This window comes from Orbicella franksi, chromosome 1 (genome assembly GCF_964199315.1).
Source record: "Orbicella franksi chromosome 1, jaOrbFran1.1, whole genome shotgun sequence".
Lineage (NCBI taxonomy): Eukaryota > Metazoa > Cnidaria > Anthozoa > Scleractinia > Merulinidae > Orbicella > Orbicella franksi.
Genome location: NC_138145.1, coordinates 2,442,345 through 2,463,683, shown reverse-complemented (window position 1 = coordinate 2,463,683; position 21,339 = coordinate 2,442,345). Strand labels below are relative to the sequence as shown.

The 21,339-nt window shown below is 37.3% G+C and overlaps 1 protein-coding gene across 1 annotated transcript; it reads left to right on the top strand.

The window, feature by feature from the left end:
* The first annotated feature begins 43 nt into the window (after window positions 1–43).
* LOC145484970 (serine/threonine kinase-like domain-containing protein STKLD1) lies at window positions 44–19,792 on the top strand. Its single transcript, XM_081463602.1, has 28 exons — window positions 44–126; window positions 205–291; window positions 1,647–1,691; window positions 2,494–2,580; window positions 2,707–2,752; window positions 3,665–3,723; window positions 3,943–4,013; window positions 4,305–4,357; window positions 5,796–5,855; window positions 6,699–6,738; window positions 9,519–9,591; window positions 11,197–11,277; window positions 11,474–11,547; window positions 12,573–12,673; window positions 12,816–12,860; window positions 13,127–13,164; window positions 13,472–13,514; window positions 14,731–14,859; window positions 15,127–15,188; window positions 15,535–15,601; window positions 15,931–16,059; window positions 17,158–17,286; window positions 17,418–17,491; window positions 17,631–17,688; window positions 17,794–17,854; window positions 18,353–18,420; window positions 18,523–18,611; window positions 18,983–19,792. Exons 1-28 carry the CDS (start codon window positions 112–114, stop codon window positions 19,091–19,093), a joined length of 1,995 nt encoding a protein of 664 aa, XP_081319728.1. The 5' UTR covers window positions 44–111; the 3' UTR covers window positions 19,094–19,792.
* Window positions 19,793–21,339: the final 1,547 nt, after the last annotated feature.

The following is a 21,339-nucleotide window of genomic DNA, read 5'->3' as shown; positions in this document are numbered from 1 at the left end:
AAGCGATTTTGAATTAATTAATGCGGGGTTAACGAGTAATTAGAATAATTTATGCAATTTTTAAGAAACCTAGTGACCGCCACATCAGTGGAGGCGTAATTGTCAACCGCCATGGAAAGCTACAAGGTAGATTTTCTGCACCTTTCCCTTAAAACCTGCTCATTCTGTGAATTTGTGTTGAAAGTACAATCCTTTACTGTTTAGCTCCATCAACGGCTTGGCAAGGGAGCACAGGGTTCTGTGTTTCTCGCGGAAAACAAACAGGACAAGATTTGCTACGTGCTGAAGAAGGTAAGCCTTAGCCTTATAAAAGCTCCAACCAGAGAATAGGAGGTAATTGCCAGTTAATGGCCTACAAAAGATTACGGTTGTTCATCGTGGTGTAGAACAGTCCTTATGAAGAGACGAGACCAGATGATTGCCCTGTAATTGTTACTTGACTCTGATCACTTGTAATGCAGATCAACTGATCGTGGGACAACCATCCTACTGAATTATTATTGTGCAATTGCCAGCTGTTGGTGGATATTCCGGTAGGGTGTAAGAAAACACAAACCTCTGTTTGAAAGAATACTTCAACACCACGCAGTTGCCGTTCGTATCTAGTTCCACTGAACTTGCACCGACAATGTGCACAGTGATTGGTATCTCTGCCATTTGCCAAAATGTCAAGAACATTCCACGGTAGTCTGTTTCGCTATCTTCTATTTATTTTCGTAGCAACCATTCCCATTACACTCTGGCTATCAATGTTTCTCGTAATTTTCAATTCATTTTGGCATAATTAACCTGCAATTTGTAAGCTCCCAAGCAAAAAATTTTAGAGAATTGTGCAAACAAAGTTTTCGTGATGTGTGGACCGATGGAGCATGATGTTAAAACAATGGGTAAATAAAACAGACAACAAAGCTTAACTTGTTAAAAACGTGAAATAAATTCCTTGCAGCTTAGCCTTTATGATAAGAAATAGTTCCTTACACTTTTAAAAGTGGTTTGAAGTCGGATTCTAAACAATTACAAGTTCAGCCTACAGAGAAATGTACCCTTATGAATGATTCTGTATTGAGAGAAGGAAAATAATATTATTAACACAGGTCTGCAGTGCAAATGGCTAACAAGGAATTTGCAATTAACGTATTTTTGTTAAGCATTGCATTGAGCAACATTCTCAGCTCACATTTAGCATTGTGAGGTACTGCCCCATATTTGAACCAGTTCTTGTACCCTTGAGAAAGTATTTAAAAGATCCCAGAGAATCCTTATAAAGATAGATCTTCTTGGTCATCTTTTGTAAAACTGTGTCCTTAGAGGTCTTCAAGGATCTTGCACATAATGTTGAGATTCCTGTAAGAATTGGCAAAGAATATATTTTACAGTGACCCTACAGATGCTCTATAATTCTCATAGCACTCACCCCTTCCCATAAAAAAATAAAATAAGTCCTCTGGAAAATATTGAAATCCCATGTGGTGACTGATACTACTGCATTGTGCTGGAATATAAAATATTAGTTTGAAATTGAGAAATGGGTTCTGCAGCCCTGTGTTATAGCCAGTGAGCAGGTTTTGAGTCCAATAACTACATGTAAGCATTCATTTTATGCCTGATAGTTCAAATATTTGAGATGTTCTGTTATTATTTTCTAGGTTGAATGTAATGATGAAGGAGAGGCAAATAAAGCATTCAAGGAGGTGAGGTTATTATGCACACAACCTGGCAGTAGGAGATGACCTAGAATGGTTAACCTGTTGGGGCACTGGATTGAGCAGTCTGGGTTCAAACCCTGGCCGGACATTGTGTTGTGTTCTTAGGTCACAGTGCCTCTCTCCACCGGGGTGTATAAATGGTTCATGTTGGGGTGTATCAATCCCTGTAATAGGCATGCATCCCACCCAAGGGAGAGTAGAACTATCTCTAGTCACCTCGTGTCATGGAAACCAAGAGGAGCTCCAGTGGTATGAACCACTTGAGCTGACACAAACTTTAATTTTACCTTAAACAACTTGAAAACCATGTACATTGTACCTTCACTTTGGGTTTAAGAATTGGTCCCTTTTAGGGCATTCAGCCTCAAAAAGGTCCACAGCGAGAGCATTCACAGTACCTTTTAGGCTATTGAGCTGAAAAAAGTCTGTGTCAGTGAATGTGATGATTTAAGAATTGGTACCTCTTAAGAGTGATGAAAATTTCAAGCAGCTGCAATGCCCAGAAAGGGCATTGCAGGGTTCTTTCTAGGGGTTCTTTTGAAAATTTCTGGCGACCACCCCCATTTTTTTTTGTATGGGAGACCCCCCTCCCCAGTATAAACATAACTGATAGTCAATTAAGATGATCGCACCCAAAATTTTCCCACATGTAGATTTTTTTAAAACTTGTTGTGAATTAATAAGTCAACCAAACGCATTTGTTACTTTAGTGAAAACAGCTATTGATGATAAACTTTCATGTACTTGACTAAATCAGATGGTTGTGTGTGTTTGTACTTTTCTATAGGCTGTGGCATTACAAGAACTCCAGCATCCACATAAACATCCATATATATGTGGATATAAAGAGTTTTTTGTCACATGGGATAAAGAGGTGAGTTAAATCATAAGAAATAAAATGTGAGCAAATTAACATTATAGAAAAAGTTACAATAGGTTGCCATTTGATATTCAGTAGACCTGTTTCAAATAATAGGAAGGGTTGCTTTTCATCTTTCAGGAATCTGCTATGTTTGTATGCATTGTGATGGATTACTACAAGTTAGGTGAGTCACAAGAATAACCATTTACTAAAGTTAATTTATTTTAGACTTACATTTTTCATATACTGGAAGTAACAGTTACAAGTGAATAAATTCAGTAACTGTTGAACCTCCAGCAATGGCCACTTTTTTGTCATGGCAGATGTTCTATAATTAACACTGAGTTATTTTCATCTCTCTAAAATGGCCACCTCGCCATGACAGCAACGGCCACTAAAGTACATCCCAACTGTTAGTTAAAAATAACCTCTCAATTATGGCCATGTAATCAATGACAGACAAAAACCCATTTTTACTGTAAAAGGTCTTGAAACTTGATCTGTACAGCATGTCATTGATCTCTGTTTTGGTTTGTTTTCTGTTTTATTGTTTTATCAATTTGATATAATTTGATTGTGTTTTGTATTTATAAGCTACAATGAGCATTTTGTTTTAAAAAAGAAAGATCACACCCCTGAAAAAAGCTGGTTTCATATTACACCCCTACCTCCCACTGTGGAGGAGCGGTGGCCTCATGGTGAGTGTGCTGGACTCGTAAACGAGCAGAACAGGTTCGAGCCCTGGCCAGGAGCATTGGGTTGTGTTTCTTGGGCAAGACACTTTACTCTCACAGTGCCTCTCTCCACCCAGGTGTATAAATGGGTACCAGCAAGGGGTCACCCTGTGATGGACTAGCATCTCATCCAGGAGGGAGTAGAAATACTCCTATTCACTTTGTGCTACAGATACTGGGATAAGCTCCATCCTTAATGGCTGCTTGGCTCATATGTAGACTGTACCTACCTCCCATGACAGCCACCTCTCTAATGTGGCCACTTTCCTCTGTCCCCAAAGGGGTCATTGGGGGAGGTTCAAGTGTAGTTTACATCCAGATACATGTACTAATACCACACCCATCCATTTGAACATGTGAAGGTGACTTGGATAAGGCTCTAAAGCAGAAACGAGCCAAAGGAGAATCTATACCTGAAATGGTGAGTATGAACCAAAATTATACATAATTATAATTATATTATATTATTGTTATTAATACCTGTTGCCTGTTTTTAGAGTATTTGTTTTGTGATGACAAGTCTTTTGCTTAATGTTATGATTCTCAACTCATTTGAAACCAGTGAAACACAATTCCTGGAGTGGCACTTTTTATCTTTTGATTGAAGAACCTACATCAACTTATTTTGTTCACTTGACAGGTGTTAAAAAAGTGGTTTGGTCAGATGGTGAATGCACTAGCATTTGTTCACAGCAAGAGTATGATACATAGGTGAGCAAGCAGAGAGTATTTTTTAGCCAGAACACATAAAGCTATATAAATAATGCCATTATTTACTGAACTGATCAACATACAAAACAATATCATCAATAACTCTTAGATATTGTTTTGGTTGGTATTGAATTAGTTCTGAAAGGCAAAGGAAATTTGTTTAGTAAGGCACATATCTTGTATTCCTACATGTATTTTGGTATGAACTTAATTTAGCGTGCTCTGCATACTTTAGATCTTCACGTATGAACTTAAGTCACAGCTATACTTTTTGCTTTATATTGTTGATAGAGACCTTAAACCAAGTAACATTTTTCTTGCTGAAGATGGAAGTATTTCAGTTGGTAAGTAACTGATCAGAAGTACAGATATTTACTGGACAATCTTTTCTGAAGATTTTCTCCTCCACAGTGTGCAAAGAAAACCAGTTTTTTAGTTTGACCTTTGGGCAAGCTGTAAGTATGACTTACTAATGCAAAAGTCATTCCCACTAGCCCCCTTAACATTTCTTTCTAGCATGGTCAATTAATTGGAAATTAAAACCACATTTAATCCAGTCAATAATTTCACCTTTCACAGTACATCTGTGTAAACAACACAACAACATTCTAGTGGTACTCTCAGTTGCATTTTAAGTTACTTGTAAGCGATTATTAAATTATAGTGCTAGCTGCCTGGAATAACCATGCATAGTGGAGGCAGGCAGATTTATAAACTGAAATTTGAATTTGGTTTGAATTTCCTTAAACATGTCCTCAGCAAAGGACAGAATCCATTCATTCCTACAAAATTCTTTAGCCCTGGGCTGTATGCTCCTGACCAGACAATGTGCTGTATGACTAATGGCTGACTACCTCATGTGAGTTGTAAAGAAATGCTGACCAGTTTGGTAGCCATTTTTCAAAATAGTATTTCCTATCAGTATTGGTGTATACATGTAAATTCTGAGACCTCTTGTGATTAATGCAACTGTATTAAATATAAGTTACACCTGGAAAGTCATTAATAAAACTGTTTTTTTTTAACACCTAAGGCATGGGCATATAAACTAACCTTAGCCAATAGGTCTGGTAAATTGAAAAGTAAATGCCTGCTTCGTTCTTTTGAACATATGCTCGTAAATTAAGAGAAAATGAGACAGGGAATCAGAAAATATCATTGTGTACATCGTTATTTCGTTATTAGTATAGGTGATTGTATGAATGTGATTGCAATTAACGATATACACCATGAGTGATGTTTGAAAATTCACTCAAAATTGCACAAGCCTTTAGGCGAGTGCAATTTGAAAGAATTTTTAAATATCATGAGTAGTGTAAATCCTTATTTGCTCGAGCTTTCATACGATTACTCATATGTTATGACTGAAAAAATCACAAAATCACACACATTAATTTGCGCTTGAGTGCAAATTAAAAATTATCGATATTAAATAGGCCTGCTCTCAGTCAATCACAATGAAGTAATTTTCTCAGTTATATAATAAAGGAATTTACTTTCTACATTCCACGTTAATTTACTCTCTACATTCCGCATTGTAGAGTTTTAATCGCATGTACGAGACTTTCACACGCATTCTTAGTATATACCGTAAAGAACTCACAGGAATTTGACTTTTGGAATTTGAAAATGATGACTGAGTCATCGAAACATCATCCGAAATTATTATCGCTGGTTTTTATTCCTAATTGTTTGATGTTATTTTTTATAATGGTTTTTGTTTCAAAACAAAAAAAATAATTAACTCTTACTAAATTGATTGAATACATGTTAATGTAACAGGTGACTTTGGTGTTTCAACCATCATGGATGATGCACGGACTCGCACAAGAACCACAGTAGGTGTGTTACTTTCAATAATTTATCTAAACTTCACACTCTTTGTGCATGATGAAAATTATAATAATTGTTTTGGTAATGTAAATTATCAAATTGAACATGTTAGTAAGTTGCACTTTTCAGGCATTATTGTAGCAACTGCTTAAAGTGTATATGACATGACAAATAATTTCTGCTTACTAGAAAGGCCTTTCAAGATACAGAAGACTGGCGTTTTTCTTTTTGAAATGTCTTTTTTTCATTTTAGACATACTGATGTTTTTCTATTATGCAAATTAGAGCAGTGATGATCATATTCTTTGCAACTAAAAAATGGTAACATACTGAATAAACAATATCTCTGGAAATATTGCATTGGTGTTCTTGAAACTTGGTACCAGAAATCTGCGTCACAAAAGAAAGAGAGATGTTTACTAGAGAGATGTCATGATGGTTAAAAAAGTGACTTATTTCGGGGAACTTGGCTATCTGAACAGTTCATGTCTTAGAAAAAGTATTATTTTAATATTTTAGAGTTCCTCGAGGGATAAATTCACGCTTTTGTAGCAAAACTCAGTGACAGATGTTTCTGTTGGTTTCCGGCCGCCATGTTGGTGCCCATACCAATGGGCACCAGCATGGCGTCTCCATACAAATCTCTATAAAATTGGGTAAAAAATTTCTCCGCATATCTCGCATAAGAAAAATTGCTGTGACCAGAATTTTGGTGAGAGTCTTTGCATATTTACCTTCTTTCATTTCCCAGATTCTGGACTTTATCTATTGACCGGTTTTGATTTTGATTTTGATCTATTTTGAATTGCGTGACACTGAAAACCAGCAATAATTAATTATTGTAATTGTTAGGTACAATGAACTGGATGGCACCAGAAGTGCTAGAGAGACCGTATCCTTTTTTGGTATAAAAAGTAGAAGAAATATTAAATTAATAATAATGATGATAATTGTAATTATTTTTAAGGAGGGAACCATACTAATCAAAGAAATTTTTCAGCAATGTCCTCAAAATAAAAATTGAAATTGGAAACGCTAAAGCTCTAGATACGTGTATATGAAAGCAAAATACAAGCACCTTTATTACTTATTTTTATTGGTGCTATTCACTTTGTCGTGCATATCATCCAGGTGATTTTTCTTCCATTAAAACTAAGTTAATGTAGAACTTTTTTTGTGGCGTTAAACACTATAAATGTTTCACTTGTTATTATATGCCTCGTACTTGTGAGAGTTTCCGCACTGCTAGTTCAGGAGTACAAAGGGGAGGGGGTGGGGGAGGAGGAAGAGAATTCGGGGAAAAAAAAACGGAGGAGTGGGGGGGAAGGGGAAAAAGGAACCCTGAATTCTCTTCCTCCTCCTCCACCCCCTCCCCTTTATACGCCTGCTATGCAGGCTAAGTTCTGCAATATGTACTGATTTTGTGATATATTTGGTCATTTTGTGTGGTATCAAATGATGTTATTTGCTGTCTGTTTCTAAATTCTACTTTATTGTCTTTTTGCTGTATTTCCTCTGGAGGGCAGATATTTGAGGATTAAGTTTTATAGTTAACCAGCTACCTGGCTTAAACTGCCCCTATGATCAAATTCTCAATATCCATTTTTTTACATTTTCATAAACAATAGGACTTTGCTAAATATCTTGTCAAATTTCAATCTATATTAAGTATGAACATTAGAACTAGCGTTTTTTGGACCTTTATTCCCGAGAATATACGGCCACCAATAATTTTCCTTGTCTCGAGTCTTGCTTGAGAATTGGATAAAATTACGTCATTTTCTCAAAAATACCACATGGATTGAAATTATAATAACAATTAGTACAGCAATTCGCACAAAGAATAACAAAAACTTTGACTCTTATATTTGTGCTTGTGCAATTTTCTACTCTAAAATTAGTCAGGCAAACCGACTATAGGTTTACCCTCGTATTTCTTGTCAAAGCTCAGTCACATGCAATGGGCAATACCGCAGACACGTAATAGAGGCTCAACCTTCTTTTCACGATGTCAAAGTCGATGCAGAAAAGAAAAGAGATATCGAATACATTAACAAATGGCGCCTTCTTTTCTATGTTCAAACAGTATAGAGACCCACACACTGTTCGCAGTAGATCCACTCTAAAAGATGTCGTAGTTCAATGAGTGTATATTTCAAAACGGGTAGTTCTGTGACCTCCGCGAACTCATAATAGTAAAAGAATCAAATGATTTAGCGAAGATCTTACTAGAACCAAACCAGAAATCAAATGAGTTATCAATGAGCAGAAAATGTGAACAGAGTGTTACTACAGATGACAGAAGAACATTTACGAAAGTTTTAGGTGCTGATAAAAACAAGGTGCATCATGATTAAGCTCTAGGAAACAACAACAAAGATGCCAATAATGTTTGACTGCAGAAGTGGCTTCCATCAGAGTGAAGAAAAACGTATTTGTCATATTAATTTATGTGACCTCTGTCATGATTATTACGTTTATTATGTTTTTGCTCAAACTGAGTACATTATCAGCTGTGCCATTAGTTTTGTTGCTTTTGTGTGTGTATCATATTCGCATGTTGTGCAGGAGTGTTTGTGTGGTATCAAATAACATGTGACAGATGAATGTGATGTAGTCTTGGTTCATATGACGCAGTCATATGTTTAAAAAAATTATCTTTTCTCCAGAAGTTTTAGTTTAATCAGATATAAGACCCTTTAGGAACTTGACATTTTACAACGTTTTAGCTCGACAAAGTTCTTCGTTTTGTAATGGGGCGTGTTTGAGTTTCCAAGCTTTTGTGTTGTGTGACATTAAATGCAGCCTCGGAAGGCTGTCACGCTGGTCAAAAGATGAGTTGTTGCTTTAGTTTTTGCTAACTGAACAATTCATGCACCATATTCATCCTCTCAAAAGTTTTTCAGAAACTATTAATAATAAAGAATTAAAGAAAAAAAGTTCTTTAGTATAAAAAAAATACCAAAACGTCATGATAAAAAACAATAACTAAAGTCAATCAAGGCTGTGAAATAAATTTCAGTTCAACTAAGCAATGATTTCATGATGAAATATATAGATATATAACAGTTCGATTACAGTTTCATGTTATGTCTTTGAAATATGCAGCTATTAGCATGGTACATATCACATATGCTATTTTTACAACTGCTGCGCACCACAAATGATCAACACTCATAGTAGCACGTCTAGCTCCAGCCTGACTTACGATCTTTGACCATCTTGTTGTCATTATATTTTCAACCTGTGCAGTATTTTTGAGAAAGTATGGCTGGCAAATCCCCGCAACCCAGCCATGAGCCCCCATTTCAGGTACCCATCAACTCTGATTAGATCATTGGAAGTAAAAAAGAGAGGGTTGGGTGGAATGGGGGAATACTTCGAATCCACTGCTAGAAAGCTGCTCAGGACTGCTTACAAACAACTGCTGCAAAAATGCTGGGGAACTCAAAGATTCAGCCTTAACATAGTTGGAACATTCCACATGAGCTTGTACTTGTGAGATTGACCACTGATGTTAAGAGCATGTTAAGCTTGTGGTGGAATAACTTTGTTAGATTGTCATTTAACAAGTGAATAATGTTTAAAAAATATCATAGTGTGAAGAAAACCTAATTACAGGTGCAATTTCCTTTTTGATGTGCTGTACACTGCATCCTTAATGTTTCTAAGATATGATGAACGCAGTGATGTCTGGTCACTGGGATGTATAGTTCTTGAATTAGCCACCTGTGGCTTCCTGGATGTAAGTACTGTCCCATAAAATCCCAGAATGTATGCGGATGATACTCATTTGACCTTTGCCAGTAACGATGTTGCGCATCTAGAGGAAAATATGAACAATGATCTAACTAAAATTACTGAATGGTTAACAGCAAATAATGTCACTCTTAATAAGTCAAAGACTGAGTTTATGTTGATTGGTTCAAGGCAAAGGTTAAATACTTTTAATAGACTCCCATCTTTTACTATCAACAGTAATTCTATTAAACAAGTAGAATTTATGAAATCTCAAGTGGAGTATATATAGATGAAAACTTAACTTGGAATGTACATATCGAACATATTTCCAAAAAAATTGCCTCCTGCCTGGCATCTTGAAGAGAAGCAGGTCTTTTGTTCCTTTTGAAACGCTTCTGTGCAGTTATAATGCTTTAGTTCAACCTCATTTCGATTACTGTAGCGTTGTATGGGGTAATTGCAATAAATCTCTTTCCATTAAACTACAAAAATTACAGAATCACGCTGTGCATATTTTGACCTCTTCTTCATATGATGCTAATGCGGATGATCTCTTTGTTAGACTTGGCTGGCAAAAACTTAATCTTCAACGAGAATTAAAAACAGCCACTATGGTCTATAAATCTCTTAATGGTCTCACCCCTAATTATCTGAAATCAATGTTTACTGATCAGAGTGCAATATCTACCTATTCTGTTAGGGATTGTGAGGGCAAACTAGCTGTTCCACTCCCCCACACCAATTTTCTAAAAAACAGTTTCAGCTATAGTGGTGCGGTGCTGTGGAACAGCTTACCTACCAATCTGCAGCAAGCACGAACTCTTGCTAGTTTTAAATCTGGCTGCAGGGGTTTCCTTTTTCATAATAAATAAGTTAATTAATCACAAGGCATTCATGGAGAGCAGGCACTTCCTTATTGTTTTTATTTTTGTTGTTATTAGATTTAATTAGTAGTAGATTAGTATCTTAACAATGTAATTAATGCAATTTTAGTATTTACTTTAAGTCCTGATGTTTTACCCATGTATAAATAAATAAATAAATAAATAAATAAATAAATAATACCATGTAGCATCATTCCTGGGATTTGTAGAACTGTTTGACATCTGTTTGTCTAAAGGGCCTCTCAACTTTTTTGGAGTGTCCTTGTGAAATGAAACACATGTAGAATGGAAGAATGGCAAATGATTACTTTCAATTCAGGACTTAAAAGTGTCTTTTCTTTAAGCGAAAGACTTCATCATCCTTGCTAAAGAAGTCAAGACTCTGGGGTGTTGTGAAAAAATTTGAGAGAAGATGCTTGAAATTCGGCTCAAATTTTACAATACGCACAGTTTAGAAGGACCATTGGCCTCCCCTTCTACATAACATACACATGAAGAATTAAAATGACCTTAGTACATTATAACACTATTCCTAACCAAAGGTAATAGTACTCTACCAGGATGAGATTGAATCATAAGGCAGTTTATTTTGTTTTGTAAACTTTAGCACCCTGGTGCTAAAAATGAGTTTTCAATGATTTGTTTCATTGTGTATGTAAGGATTGATTTGATTGCTTTTGTTCACATTGTTCACATTTCACTGTTACTCTTTTTTTTTTTAACAGCAATCTCAAATATCATCAAAGCTCTTTCAAATCAAACACTCTCCTCAGGAGCTAGAAGAAGTGCTCCAACTTGTTGGAAAGGTGTGTACTACGTTCTTTGAAAATCACAAAATTATGAAATATGCTCTAGTCTGCTCTTGATATGCTCTGGTCTAGATCTTTGAATCTGCTTAACACAAAATAACTGCAAAACTCTCTTGTAATGTGACCCTTTTCAAAGCATGCCATATGTATAATGCATTTCATTGTTTGTAGTGTTACGTCCTTTGTTTTTCAGACATATGCAAAAGATCTTTGCCAAACTATTCGGATTATGCTCAGAAGAAACTTTCAGCAAAGACCAACCATGAAGCAAGTATTCAACTAGCAAACTAGCAAACTGCTATGCTACAGGGACACATAACACAATCAAGTAACATTGCAAACAAAATTGGACAAAAACTGGAAACTGAAAAAAAAAGAAAATTGCAAAAAAGAATTGAAAATTGGTCATTAGGACAGGGATCCACTTTTATAACTTTGTTAATACGGTGTAGGCCATTTCAAGATTGTGCTGGGATCTGGGGGGAGTTAAACTGACAGCACTACATACTGAAATCACTTTGTTTGCCCATTTTTAAGTGTATCACAGAAATCATAAGGAATTTTAAGACTTTACTGGTATATGGTTTGGGAGACATTTGTATGGATTTTGTGGCCCATCAGACTGGTGCTTATCTCTAGTTTCCATAGCATGAAGCAACTAGGAGTATTTCTACTCCTCCCTGGATGGAATGCTAGTCCATTGCAGGTTTCCCCAGCATTACCGGTAAGTTCGCCGGTACCCATTTATACACCTGGTTGTAGAGAGGCACTGTGAGAGTAAAGTGTCTTGCTCAAGAACACAACACTATGTCCCAACTCACTAACCATGAGGCCACCGTGCCTTTACAGAGGAGGAATAGAGGGTGCAGTTACTGCTATGAGCAGTTCGACCTCCTGTTAGGGGACACCTTTGTGACCAGAGAAAACATCAGGACAGGTGTCTTTATGAGAGCTAGGGTAATAATGGATGTAGCTGGGATCATGGTTTAGTGTCCACATAGGAGGCATGCCAGTAGTTCATATAATGCGATCGTTGTGTAAAGGTAGTCCTATAAAGTGTTACTGGGACTGACGTCTTGACAGCCTGGGTTAGAGGTCAAGTGAAATGTCTCTCAGTCGGTAGTTTTTATACTTAACTAAAACTGATTGGTTATACAGTTTTACGTCGATCCTATTAGCAGTTAGGAGATAAGTTTATTACTAACAGCTGAGCGGATTTACTTAAGGGAGTGTCTGTTATCAAGGCCTGACTGTAGTGATCATAACGCAGACTGTAACTTTCTTACTGTCAGGGAACTAGCAGAACTGCCATATGTAAAGAGTTGTATTGCACTGAGTACTACTAAACAAGCTAAAGGAACAGTAGCTGCCAGCAAGGGAGCCAAGAAAGAACGTAAGTGCAATAAGAAAATAGACGGCATCTATGGATCAATCCACACGCTTGCTGTATCCTAAGTATGGTAGAAACATTTGTTCCCGTATGACTTTGATCTGGTGTCACAGTAATGTTAATATTGTTGTAATTTTGTTTCCAGCTGTGAAACCAGTGCCTAAAGACAAGGGTGTAGCTGGTGTTTTAGGTAAATAACTTATTATGACAACTACTGTTATAATAGTTATGTTTATATGGGCTTACAGACTCTATGACTGTTATCTTGTTCCAGAAACACTGGTTTTGTACTTGTATATGTAACTTGCACATGTGACTTACCAGTTAAGCTGGTCATTGTTGGTTTTGAATAGCACCACCATCTTGTAATTATCAGCAATATGATTAAATATGTACTGCTTCTGTGTTCTTTCGCTAATTTCGGGTCTTTCTCTGTATCTCTTGTGTAACTAACAGATTACATGAAGAAAAACAAAGATAGTTCAGCTTGTCAGGTAGTACATAGTATGACCTTGTGTTATATGAAACCTGGAAATTTGTTAAATAGAGAACCATAACAGCTAGGTAGTAAATCATTTTTGTGACGAACCTCCCAAGGACCCTCTCAAAAGATGAAACAATGAATCTGTAACACTTGTTGCTCCATGTATAATGTTGTACCATTACGTTGCCATTTTGTAACACATATTAATGTGAAAACAGCTGGCGTAGTGAATCATGAACTAGTCCTACAAGATAAACAAAACCTGAAAGGACAAAGAAAAGTTTTTATTTGTAATCTTTGTTTGTTTGATTAATTAGGTGCAAGCTCTCAAACACCTTGAACAAATCACAAGAAAACAAGGTAAAAGTTTTAAACGTTTTGCTTTTGAGACTTGCCAAGTTTTGGTTGAGTAACTGTAGAACACTTTGTAAGTTTAATGTAAGATTTAACAATTTAGTTTAACAACTAAGATCACAAATGATTAAATAAAGTCATTGAGTTACATATATCTGGCAGTGTAAGGACTCTGGACACTGGTTGCTCCCGAACTCCCTAGCTCCCCAGCTTGTATGGCAGCAACATGCACAAGACATACCCTGACAAGACGCAATGAATCAAATCAAACATGCTCTGAGTATGAGCAAAGGCTCATGCTCTGAGGGTGAGCCTGAGCAAAGGCAAAGCTGTGAGAGGTGAGGTTGGGAAGCCCAACAAAAATCATTTTTGTGCCAAGTCCTTTGCTTGTCTCTCATGGCAGCTTCGCCTTTCCTTGTGCCGCAGTACACAAGAGCCTGTTTGCTGGTTAAAGAACAAAGTGTTCATCAGATACACCCTATGTAGGTGAATATTGATTAGGGGAGGGTAGGAAGGGAAACTGGCAACTCAGAGCGCCAGGCTGATAGGTTAGTGTGTCTAGCATGCTACACATGCAAAGGACTTCAAGGAGAAAGGACCTGCAAATGTGTATTGGCGATTTAAATAAAACCAACATTTCCAAAGTCCCATTCCATCAGGATAGAGGACCTGCATGAAAACCAGATAGGGCTGATACAACGTCCTCGCTAAATATGTTATTTAACATTATACATGTACAGTGGAATCCCGATTTTTCGAACCTCCAAGGGAAACGAAACTTGGTTCGAAAAATCGGAGATTTCGGGAAATCGGACGTAAAATTACAGTGTACGACTGAGGAGGGGAAACGACTTTTGGTTCGAGTTATCGGGAGGTTCGAAAAACTGAGGGTTCGAGAAATCTGGATTCCACTGTATGAGCAAGTGTCTTCAATTGCACACCGATAACTGATAATGTAAATGAAAGTAAACAATTGTCCGAGTTCAAGATCAAGTTCCTAGAAATCCTTGCAATGCTCATCATGTCAGCTCGATAAAAGTTCCCACGACATGACTTAGTTCCAGTTGTTAACTATACTTAGCAAGTGAATTGGGTGCTATCTTTACTGCAGCATTGTCTGGGAACTACTTCTGTTACCATCACTTTTATAAAATAATTCAGTTGACTTAATCTGATGGTAATTTATCTGGACTCAGATGATCATGACTGTTTGCCATTTCAGATGTGTCTTTGAATAGAAAGGCGAAACAGCAAATCGCAGAGACGATGAATAATGAAAACAAAAAACCGGATCCGTCTAAAGATGTCCACCTCCAGGCATTGAAGATATTTATTAATCTCTTTCCGAAAGGTATTCCTTGTAATGTAAACCACAAGCATTAGCATTGATTGTTTTTGTTCATAATAAGTATTTTTTTTATCATCTAAAATGTGATGTTATGGGTTATTAACCGGCTCTCAGAGTTATGCTGTTATTGTCTTATGAGGTTTTCACATGAAGTTTTCAGATATTAGCTAGGACACCATATACTGATGACGTCATCATTGGAATTCTGCACGTGATATATTCAACTGTGAATAAGTGATTCATTTGAACATTTATTTTGCTTTTTTTCAGCTGATGATAATGATGTCATGTTTACAGAAGAAATAATTCGTCCTGTTCTTTCAGCTATGAAGGTTAATTAGGGGGCCGCTGTAATTGGCTAAGCTGTAGCGGCTCCCCTGGCCATTTTGTTTTGTTTTGCTGTCTGTTTTTTTTTTTTTTTTTTTTTTTTGCTTCCTCTTCTTTTTCTTTTTCTTTATATGTAATAGAAGGCCGAAGCTTAACAAATAAATAAATACATTTGCTGTTAGTGACACAGTGCTCTCTTTCTCTCAATCACGCTGTGCGTATCACTAGTAGCATTGTAGTGGAAGCTGGCATTTGCAGTACAAACCAACAGTCCACATATTAACTGAAGATCTTTGTCAGATACGTCACTCATAATGTTCCCTCATATAAACTTCGTTTCATTCTTTGCAGTCCCATATCTCATCTTCAGAATTGCAGTCATGCGGCTGTCAGTTACTCATGGCTCTTTCAGCTGATGGTACGTCTCATTGCACCGTTCAAATGTCATTGTCTTTCATATGAAGTATTTAAATTTAAACTAAGCCTCGTTCAAATATTGAATGCCAACCTGATTTTTACTGTAAACTGTTTTCCGATTCTTTGATATCCAATAGACTGTGTTCGGTATATTAAAATTCAGCTTGGCAGTGAGGCTTAGAGGACACAAACGAAGGAAATTGAATGACATGTTTATTCCTTTCTTTTGATTTTGTCTTCAAGGCCTCACTATCGAGCTGAATTTTATTATATCGAAAGTGATATAACGAAATTGAGTGTGATTTGTATATTTTTTATTTCTCTCTTTAGAGGCAGCAGGTGAAATAATCGGCCGTTATGGAGGAGTCCAAGATTTGTTATCTGCCTTGAGAGCATTCCCTGACAATAAGGACATTGCATCTAACTGTTGTGGTGCTTTGTGGAGCCTGGCTGTTAGCGGTATTTTTCTTTCTTTATAAATAGGAAGGAGTGAAGTAATTTTTTAATTCAAAATATTTGTTGACTAAACTGTATTAATTTTTAATGTTCAGTTTGTATGAAGGTCATGGGATGCGTGCGTACTGCACTTTCACGTATTTGATGCTGTGCAATCTTCGTATGATCATTTAGTTGAAACAATGTTCAATACCAAATAGGAACGCGTAGAAGTCACTATGTAGCTTTGCGTTGTCTATAAATTTATTATTATTATTATTATTATTATTATTACTATTATTATTACTATTATTATTATTATTATTATTATTATTATTATTATCATTATAAATGTTAGAATTTGGTGAGGATTTGCTGGGTGCTTTGCTTAAAATGTCTAAGAAATGTTTCAAACTGTATAGCGCGCATTCAGACCCGTTGCACTGCTCGTTGGAGTCTTGGTTTGAGATATTCGTATTACATTTGTTGTCATGGTATGTAAAAACTCCTTGTAAAAACTCCTTGTAAAAGCATTGCCAGGTATACGGACTGAATATTATCAAGCCGCTGTCTTGGAAATTGTGGCGACCTGTCAGAGGCACCCAACGGATCGTTTCGGTAAATTATCTGTTCGGAAGGCCTTTAATCCCCTCTGATTTTCTTAAGAGAATTGTCACCACGAACTATCGTGATATGAGAAATTTAATGTCTGTTGTTTTCGGATTGTTAAAACTGTCGTTTTGGGTACCGAAAAAAGGTCAGCTATCATTTTCGGAAAGGCGATAAGACCTGAGGTTTTCGGGAAATGGACAAAAAGCCCTAATAAAATCGAGAATACTCAAGTTCCCCTAGAATAACCGAACAGGTAAAATGTTTTTAGCGCAACCTAAAATTAACCTACGGGGCTTTAAAAGTACTCCAGATAGTCTAAAACATTTTTTTAAAATCATTCGAGAGAAAACGGTCATTGGGTGCTCCTGACCTGTGGTTTTATTTCAGTGGCCACATCTCAGGCAGGGTACAAAACGTCTGGCAGAAGTAGCATGAGTAGATTTGCCCTCGTTTGTCATAGTATTCAGTCACTGATGGTGATCATGGAATTGTGTGTTGTGAACTTTGTAGAAGCCAACTGTAAGATCGTGTCAGAGGAACGTGGTCTTGAAGACATCTGCCTTGCTATGGGGAGACACAACACAGATGTTGAACTGGTGGAGGCGGCATGTTCTGCCCTGTGGTCACTCTCTATGGAAGGTAATCTCCGAAGTCGCTCCGCACCTGTGTGCTTGTTTACTTCGAATAATACTGATTCCTGGTTTATTCTAAAGAGACAGTCCATTAAATTTAATCAACATGCAATTGATGGATTTTTTTTTTATTTGTAGAGGAGAATCTTGAATTGATGGAAGACCTTAATGTCATTGACTTGATCGTGGATGCCATCAAAATGCACAAAAAGGTTTGTTGATGCTTGAAGTCTGATTCTGTGAAAACATTTTACGATAAATAGTTGTTGTTAAAATATCGCTCAGCTGTAATGTCAGAGGGGATTATTTCCTCATTTAGGACTCATGCAATTGGCTGTTTTGTTGTTACAGGAAGCTAAAGTCATAAAGAACGCTTGCATGGCACTAGCAAGTATCGTCGAGGCCCGAGGTGTGTTGATGACAGCAAACTGTCCGATGAGGTCTAATTTATATATGACACGTTTTGGAGGTCTGCAAGAGTCTGCATTTAACAACTGGACTGATTTCTTTTCAGAGGTGTGTGCATACCAGCTGCTGAAGGAGGAAGGAATAGAGAACATTATTTCTGCTTACAAGTAAGCGAGAACCATTAAGATTTCCTTGTCTTACTGCGTTGTATTTGATAGGCCGTTATGTACAGATACTACGATTATCAGTTGAGTAAGGCGGGACTAAAGTTTGGTCACCAAGTTTTAACGTAAAAATCGTGTTGTTGTCAAGAGCAACTGGCTTTGTATCCATTGACAACTTGTCGGCCTTTAACGTCATTGGCAGCAAAGCGCGCGAAATATTAGGCGACGCGACAGGCGACCAACGGCTGTTGATATTGTTACCAACGGAAACGAGGTAAGTTGCCCGTGACAACACTATAATTTCAAGGGCAAAACTTCGTAACCAAACTTCCCTCGTGCCTTACTCAACTGATCATTGTAGTACTTCAGCTATGAACAGTAATGGAACATTTTCATAGGCAGAACCAAATTAGATATTAACTTGACAGTGGTACAGTCTTGCTGCATTAAAGCATTCCACTTACTGATAACTAACAGAAGTTTGTTTTGTTGTTTGTCTAGTAACATGAAAACCAATGACGAAGTAGTAGAGAACATTTGCGTCCTTTTTTCTGAGTTGGTTGAGTATGGTAAGTTTACATGTGTGTACTTAGGGTTAGGGTTAGGTTGAGTGAGAATATTGTCGCAGTTTTACCTTCTAACAATGTGAATTAATTTGGTCATTTTATTAGAGGACATCAGAGAGGAAATGAAACTGAACGCTAATATCACAAAAGTACTCTCTGAGGCCAAGTCAAATTTCTCAGATGATGAACACGAGGTATAACTGGCATTTGTTTTATTGATCACGTTTTGTGCAATTTACACTAATTTTGCCTTCACTACACAAACTCACTCACTCCAAGGTTATGAGACATGGGCGCGTTGGTAGCGAGGCCCAAAATATGTTTAAATTGACACAATGAGGTTACAACAAAGTGGATAAAAGATACATCAAATAACATCCTACATGCGCCAAAGCCGGGCACGATCACAAATTACATAATTCATTCTGTTAAAGATTGTGACTTGCTCATGTTTACTTTCTTTAGTGCGATGTGACTGTAATATCTAGCCTAACAAGGATTGATAATCGTTAATTGTCGTTAAACGAACGTGACCGCGACGCTGTTGTGTTGTGTTACTCTACAGGATCTTCTCATGGCAGCAGCAGGCGCCTTAGCCATGTTGGGAGGCGGTCAGCGGGATGGACGAAGGAACAGCTCTGCACGGTCTAGACCCAGAAGTGCGGCTAGGAAATGAAACAATGACTAATACTTCAATGAAATTAGCTTTAGATGAGAACTGTAAGAATCAGTCTCCTAAGAAAGCAGACACCTTGTCGGATCAAGGCTTGTCCTGGAACACAACTGCACTGGTCTTCAGTTTCTCATAAGGAACCCCTCTTCGCGGTCTTTCGTTGTAGTTTTGATGTCGCATATGATTCGTTCCCTAGGCTTAGTAATAGACTAACATTATTATATAATGATTATCATATTAATTGGCATAATTATTATAGCGAGTGTATGTATATACTTCTAGCATTTGCAGTTTGTATCAGTGTCGCTTGGTGAATGCTTCATTGTCAGCGTAAGATTAAGGTGTAAGTAATTCAAGGAGACCAATCATCAAGGGATTGTAATTATTCTGGCTTTTTTATTTGTATTTTATCGCATTAGCAAAGCGGGTGATTTTGAGTTACCAACAGGTCAAGACTTTGTACAGGTAGTATAACACAATACGTTTTTGAAATAGTGCAGAGCCCACGCTCAACGAAGTCAGTGTCAGCTGTAGCCACACACAATACACTTCATATATAGCTATGTAAATTGTACTCATAAGTTCAAACGTACATTGGCGGGTCAGTTGTTAACTAGCAAACAATTTTGTACAACCTTTTGTTGTAGCGTAATTTTTGTATGGTAATTTGAAACGTTAATAAACAGAAATTCATTCTCAGGTCATGAGCATCTCTTGTAGTTCTTTTAAAGTCAAAGACAACTTTCTTTAGGTATCATTATACACTACAATACTTACTTAGCCTGTGTGCAAACGTCTCCATTGAGAACTCAATAAGGAAAACGACTCATCTTACATTCAGGCTACTCTTGGCTCAGCTCTCTTGCGGATTTTCAGTTAAAAATCTAAAGAAGGAGCCCAAATAAACTACAGTTGAACTTTTTTTATTACGGAGAGGCAGAGCCTAGTGTCTCCATTGTTGACACATGCATGGTGAAACTGTGTCATGTATCATGTGGTACCAAGTGAACTTACAATCCATCAAATATTTTCGCTCGCGTGCGATTTTCAAAACTGCCCGTGTTGGAAAAAAATTGAAGGATAATAAATATGATAGCCTCCATTAGAAGCGGAATTATACGCGGATATTTGTCCATGGACATAATCTGTGTCTCAAAGCTCTCAGTTTTCCTCGACCTACGCTCTCATAAAAATGTTCGCTTCTCGGAACAGATTATGTCCGCGGACAAATATCCAAGCAGAATGGAGGCTATTTTGTATTTATTAAAAAGTGGATCATTGAAACAATTTTTTGAATGGATATCTGTAACTGAGCACCATCACTATTCGAGCATTCACACGTGAATAGGCCATTTTACAGTTGTGCTTAGTTACCTGGCCTATGAATGCAACCGAGGCTGGAGGTGACCTTGCTTTGATACAGACCTCTCTGCTTTTCTCATGTAAATGCAAATTACTTAGCATAAGAACAACTTGATTTACACAACAAAAAAAGTGAGGTCTTAATCAAAACAAGGTCACCTCCGACCTCGCCGCCATTCAAAGGCCAGGTCACTGAACAGACAACTGTAAAATGGTGTATTACGTGCGCCTTAATTGCTTCCTAAGTTTCCCTTCGGTTTGCAAAGGTTCTGGAAAACACTACTGAAGACATTCTTTAAACTTTTTCAATCTCGGAATTTCTGACTGATACGATTAATTAGTAGTTCGGCCTCGTCACGTACAATTTCAGAGAGTAATCGAGATCAAGAATCCATGATCACCAATCTTCACAACACACGGTGCACGTGGCAGAAGGTTAATTAGCCAATCATGGACCGCACTTTATGTTTACCGAGGGAAACTTGACGCCTCCACAACCCGGGCCTACAACACACCAAGGGTCTTGCTTGGGGTAATTATGATTGCTGTTAAAATGTAATTTTTATTTGTGGACGATCGCACGGCAGGGGTATTTTGCAGAAAGCCGAACGCCAAATGCACTATTTGCTTGCGGTTTAGTAGTTTCACTCATGTTTGCTTGCGGTTAGCTTCTGTTTGTTAAGGACAGCATTATATTGCATATGGCACTGTCCAACAAATAAAAGCTAACCGCAAGCAAATGTAAAGGCTGGTTTCCATATGATCGCAGACGATCGCAGACGATCGCGGATCGCAAATCGCAGATCGCAGACGATCACAAAGAGAGTTGTTTCCATATAATTGCAGACGATCGCAAGCGATCGCAGAGCCGACTGTTGCATACATTT